The sequence below is a fragment of the Mastigoproctus giganteus genome, chromosome 12 (genome assembly GCF_048544385.1).
Source record: "Mastigoproctus giganteus isolate SK-2022 chromosome 12, ASM4854438v1, whole genome shotgun sequence".
Taxonomy (NCBI): Eukaryota; Metazoa; Arthropoda; class Arachnida; order Uropygi; family Thelyphonidae; genus Mastigoproctus; species Mastigoproctus giganteus.
This window is the reverse complement of record NC_143586.1, coordinates 88402119-88408118: the sequence shown is the minus strand read 5'-3', so window position 1 is coordinate 88408118 and position 6000 is coordinate 88402119. Positions and strand designations below refer to the sequence as shown.

The window sequence follows — 6000 nt, the reverse complement described above, 5'->3', positions numbered from 1 at the left end:
ACCAACAAAAATATCACCTACTACCACTCATCCTGGAGGGAAAGATCGAAGGCAAGAAACGCCCAGGCAGACCGAAAATGGCATGGCTAGATAACATCAACACCTGGCTTCACATGACAACAGCACAAATTCTACACGCAGCGCTAGACAGAGAACAATATCAAAACGAAGTCGCAAACGCCATTCGGCAGCATTAAAGAAGAAGAAGAAGAAGAAGACTTGAAATTAAAAAAAAATTTCTGAAGTCCATCTTTTTCTATACACCTGAGTGATAATTGAATTTTGTTCTCTTTCTGCACAAGACATCTAAAAATGGTACTTTCCCATCCTCTTCTTGTTCCATTTTGAATTTAATAGTTCCATGTTCTCACAGTATTCCTATGTCAAAGAAATGCTGTTTGCATATCTAATCCCCATTGAGGATCTTAAAGTGACAAAAACAATAGCTCTCTCTCTCTCTCTCTCTCTCTCTCTCTCTCTCTCTCTTCAAAATTCTTCTATGTATTAGTGTTATTCACACAAGGTATAACAGAGATTATTTTGAAAGTATGTATATAAATTAGTAACGGATTGAGAAAATCTGAAAGAAATAAGCATTTAAAATATTTAAGCAAACTACAGAGAACAAGTAAATATAAAATAACGTTTAAAAATGTGAAAAATATACACACAAATTACATATTGTCATACACCTACAATCTAGGTGACTTTCTTGTGGGTCAATCAACAAGACTGAAAGGAAAAGAAATATGTAGATCTTCTGTTTCTGTAATAAACAATATGCAGTATGGCTTTCTAGGAGTGAATTATACTAAAAATTAATTGATCTAATTTTAAGAAATAGATATGGGTATTAAAATTTTTATAAATTTTAAATGTAACACATAGCATTGATTACTGATGACCCAACAGAGAACAAAATGAAAATTATAACTAAACTTATCACGGTCCAAGTAAAGAACCGTGTGTAGCCCACAGCCACTAAGAGAATGGAATGTGGGGGCCAATATACACTAGAGACTTCAGAAAATTTGGAAAAGTGGTAAAATGTGTGATATTTTTCTTGAATATATCCCAATATTGATGTATTAAATTCAGGCATAATGAGACAACAATAGTACAGTGATAAAATAGCTGATGCAGTAGGGAAAAAAAAAAATCATCTAAACTTCATAAAGGCAAAAAGATAAAGATTCTCCTTTATCCTCATCACAGCATGCCCTAATAATTTTGGAGAAATAAAGATGATAAATTTTCATATAGTTATAAGTGGAAGCTAAAATACTTGATTGCTCAATCCTATAGGAATGGGCAAGCAACGTGAGCTTACCTGACTGACTTACTGACACACACACACACACTCTCTCTCTCTCTCTCTCTCTCTCTCTCTCTCTCTCTCTCTCTCTCTCTCTCTCTCTCCTGGCTGTCTCTAGACTTATCTGATTAAACAGATAATGAGGGTAGAAATATTTATACAAGAGCCCTTTTGTAATAAATGTCACCATAACTACATAAAAGTGACAATTCAACAATAATATATGCCATGTTGATAAAGTTCTTTTCGTACTTTGAAAACTTTCAGCAAGTAAACTGAGTTCTCCCCCCCCCCCATTCCGTTCTGGGTGGACAATAACGTTTCAGGTTCTATCCATTTATAAAAAATGTATCATCATTAGAAGTGCAAGTTAAACTTTTTAACAACGAATTTATTATTTTTTTTTAATTAAGATGTGTAGTTTAAATATAAAATGATGTTGCTGATACAAAAATTAAAACTTTATTCAAAAAATTTATATTTCACTGTAAAACTATGCAGCAGGAACAAATTTCACATCTCTGTACAACATTGGCACTTAAAATTCCAAAATAACTTACACATGAAAACATATTCATTGTTGTAAAAAACACGTCACTACATATTCAAATATACAATAAAATAAATTCTTGGGATGACTTAAAAAGCAACTGTTATTAAATATTTCTTCATGGTGCAAAAAAGATTCATGTGATCAGTGATATTTAATGGTGTCAGTTTTACTTAAATCAAGAACAGTACTTGAAGAAAAATCCTAACAGCCATTAAAAATAAAGTATTAAAAAAAATATTTTAAATATTGTATTGAATCACAAGCTATCACATTTTATTCCCTGGCAATGAAGAAACCCCATTTATCAAAGCAATACTGTACAAAAAAGTGGACATTTCAGCAAAGGTTCTGTCGCTGACTATTATCAATTGGAATGTCATGCTGTAATCTGAAGAGCTACTATTTAGTACAAGAATGTCTCTCAAGAATCTATGTTGTTATACAAATGTTTATCACTAGCACCAAAAACTAGGTTTCAATTTTATGTACATCTCTGACTAGACCATTGGGCCTGCTATGCCCATTTGATGTTTTAAATGATAGAGGAAGCCTCCTTGATTCAAAAAGTGTTTCTGATTCTGAGTCCGATGTCATTAAACTGCTCTTCTGTGATTTACCTACAAAATAAACAGCATCTAAAGTAAATATAATTTATATAATTTTTTTCATAAAAAAAAAGGTTCTATATATATATATATATATATATATATATATATATACACATATATAAAAAATTATTTTTAATGTTATGTGTAAATCTTTAATTTAACTTATGCTAATAATGAAAATACCGTGTACCCTGGGAGCGATGTATGTTGAATAAAGGGGGAAGAACGGAAAAGAAAAGTGTAACGTTATAAACAAAGTGCAAATTTTGAAAAAATGCAAAATTTGAAAAGAACGACCAAGGTAGAAATAGCAGATTTTTGAAAAGAACGACCAAAGTAGAAATAGCATTGCAATATCTTTCATAATTTCTGTGTCTTCTTCAGAGGTCATCCACCTAAATTATGAAAAAGAACAGCAATACTCTTACTTCTGTAAGTATTGCTGTTCTTTTTCATAATTTAGGTGGATGACCTCTGAAGAAGACACAGAAATTATGAAAGATACTGCAATGCTATTTCTACTTTGGTTGTTCTTTTCAAAAATCTGCTATTTCTACCTTGGTCGTTCTTTTCAAATTTTGCATTTTTTCAAAATTCGCACTTTGTTTATAACGTTACACTTTTCTTTTCCGTTCTTCCCCCTTTATTCAACATACATCGCTCCCAGGGTACACGGTATTTTCATTATTAGCATAAGTTAAATTAAATATTTACACATAACATTAAAAATAATTTTTTATATACATTATGGTTGTAGGGTACCTTTGCTCTTGCAGTGTCCCTGATCCATAATTCATATTATCGATATTTCATTTTATCTCTATTCAAATTCAAATCCATTTTCTTTCTTAATTTTAATTTTTTATTCATAATTATATATATATATATATATCAATGAAGGATACACCTTGAACAATGGCAAACTTAATATATTAAAATATATGAGTTCAGAGTTTTACATATGGCATTTGGACATTTGATTGACAGGCATTTGGAGGGAATGGTGTGATTTTTTTTTTTTTTTTTTTGGCTGATGCTGCATAAGCTCATGCAGCATCTGCTGTGTGATGCAAGAAAGAAGTGTCTTTCTTGCATCACATGCCACTACTACTACTATATGATATATAATGCCATTCCAACTTAGACTTGCAAACGTAAGTGGTTGATCTATCATATAGTAAAGACATATTTTATATGCAACCTTTATGAAGAGGTGTGGGGTTTATAATTTTCTCAGTTCAGAAGTAAAATGAAATTGGGTATTACTTTCAATTCAAACATAACAACGTCTGATCAAAGTTATTAAATTAATTAGTTAGTGTGCTACTTAGATTAGCAAAATACTCAGGTCATAATAAAAATATTGAAAAACCAAATGATCTCAGTGCAAGGCCAACTGCTACACCAAGGGCTGAAAACCTTTAATAACAAAATGTCTCATGATTTATCCAATCTTTTTACTAGTTTATTGCCGACCGGGCTAGCCTGGTAGGTAAAGTGCTTGCCTGGCAACACAAAGGTCTTGGGTTCGATTCCCGCCTCGGGCTTGGATCACAGTAAAATGCAAAAACTTTGGTAGGTGCAATATGGCCATAGAAGCTGATGCGCCAACAACTAACAAAAAAAAAAAAAAAAAAACTAGTTTATCTCTAAATTAAATAAAATACTGATTGTATAATTATATTTTTTTATTATATAAAAAAAACAGCTTCTGTAAGTAATATATATATATATATTTTTTTTTTGTTAACACAGGACTAAACGAAAAACTAACATAAAAATATAAAGCAATATTTATCTGAGGAATAGACAAACAGAATTTTGTGAATATTTTATTCTAGGAAGAAATATTTCATTAAACAAAACTGTTGGTTTTAAGGACAGAATTTCATTCAAATGTTATAATTTTCTAAAGAAAACAAATGGGCCATTGTGTATTTATTTTAAGACTATAAGCAGGTCGTGTAAGCTATTACGTATTTGGAAAGCCTACTATTGACTTAATAAGACAAGCGTGACTTTCACTTGAAGAATCATGCTTCATCTCATCCAAACATGCTCAAAAGTATTGAAGGGACTATGAAGCTGTTTTTTCTAAATTTTAGAAGTCTTAAATTCAAAGTGCCATCTTGATGAAGGTTGCAAATCATTCTCAAAGGAATAATCATCACAAACAGTTTCAAAAGAAGTTGCTTGTTCAGCTAGTAGGAGATGTCCATTCTTTCAAGAAAAAGGCTATCAAGTTTAGATGCAGAAGACTGAATGTCCATCCTCATTTTGTGATGACAGAGGAGAATTCAAATAAGAAATACTAAGCAGCATTTAGTGATAGAAATGTTAAAAGTGGGAGAAAATAAAGAGTTTGGTTTCAAAATACTGGTTTTCAGGAGCACGAGACATGCTTTTATATCCCTTGTTTTTATATCACATTATGTGTTGTTTTAGCAAGAGTAAAAATGCCAGTTTACTTAATTCATTCAAAGTCTTAAACACCTCAAAGAGATCTGCACCTAGCCTCCAGATGCTGCAATTTGCAAAACTGGTCTTTTTTGCTAAGGGTAACCTTTTGTTGCCCTCACTAACCTCGTTGCTCTTCTCTGCACTCATTCCACCAACAGCTCCACATTGTTGCTAAAATGAAGTTTCCAGACCTGTATTTACTACTTCAGATGTGACCTTACTATTGCTTTATACAGTGGAATAATTACCTCCTTATCACTACATATCATTGACAAAACCCAATGAGTTGTCCTGGCAGCACATCTGCACTGCTCAGAGAACTTCATGCCTGACTGAACAATTACCCCCCCCCCTTTTCTTTTCCATTCTCCATTATACTGAGTGAAATACTATGCAGTTGGATTACTGCTATCCATATGTTGCACTTTGCATTTGTCAATTTTAAACTGAAATTGCCACCTCTCAAGCCTATCTGCCTAATTACCTCCTAATGTATCCTAATTACTGTTATTAACTACCCTGTCAACTTCCATATCATCTGCAATCTTAGTCATTAAGCCTGATATGCCTTCATTAATATCATTAATAAATGCAGAAAACAACAATATCTCAACTGAACTGATGAGGACTCCACTAAAAACATTAGTCCAAGAAGAGCAGTGCCCACTGATAAGCACTCTGTCTTCTTCCACTCTGTCAATCCTATATCCATAACATTAGCTTGCCTCTGATGCCATACTGCTCAAAGTTGTAAAGAAATCTTTCATGTGGAACAGTATCAAAACTAAGTATATGATGTCAAAATTACTTTTTTGCATCCAGTTCCTTTGCTACTGTGTCATAGTATACAATCAGAATGGTCAGACAAAATTGTCCCCTAAAAAAATCCATGCTGTGATTACCATATAACTGCATTCTTGTCTCCATTACTCCTTTAACAGTGGTTCCATTATTTTCCCTAAAACCGAGGTCAAGCTTACAGGTCTGTAATTAATCACTTCACCCTATGATTCTCCTTTGTGAATTCAAGACATATGCACATCTGCAATCTACAGGGACCACTC

At 32.5% G+C, this 6000-nt stretch overlaps 1 protein-coding gene across 1 annotated transcript in view; it reads right to left on the bottom strand.

Moving 5' to 3' along the window:
• Window positions 1-2302: 2302 nt before the first annotated feature.
• Window positions 2303-6000, bottom strand: part of LOC150077254 (dyslexia-associated protein KIAA0319) — a 281532-nt gene continuing 277834 nt past the window's right edge. Inside the window, exon 24 of the mRNA XM_090386205.1 lies at window positions 2303-2485. Coding sequence (XP_090242331.1) covers window positions 2337-2485 — 149 coding nt within the window. The 3' untranslated portion in view covers window positions 2303-2336. The remainder of the gene's footprint in view (window positions 2486-6000) is intronic.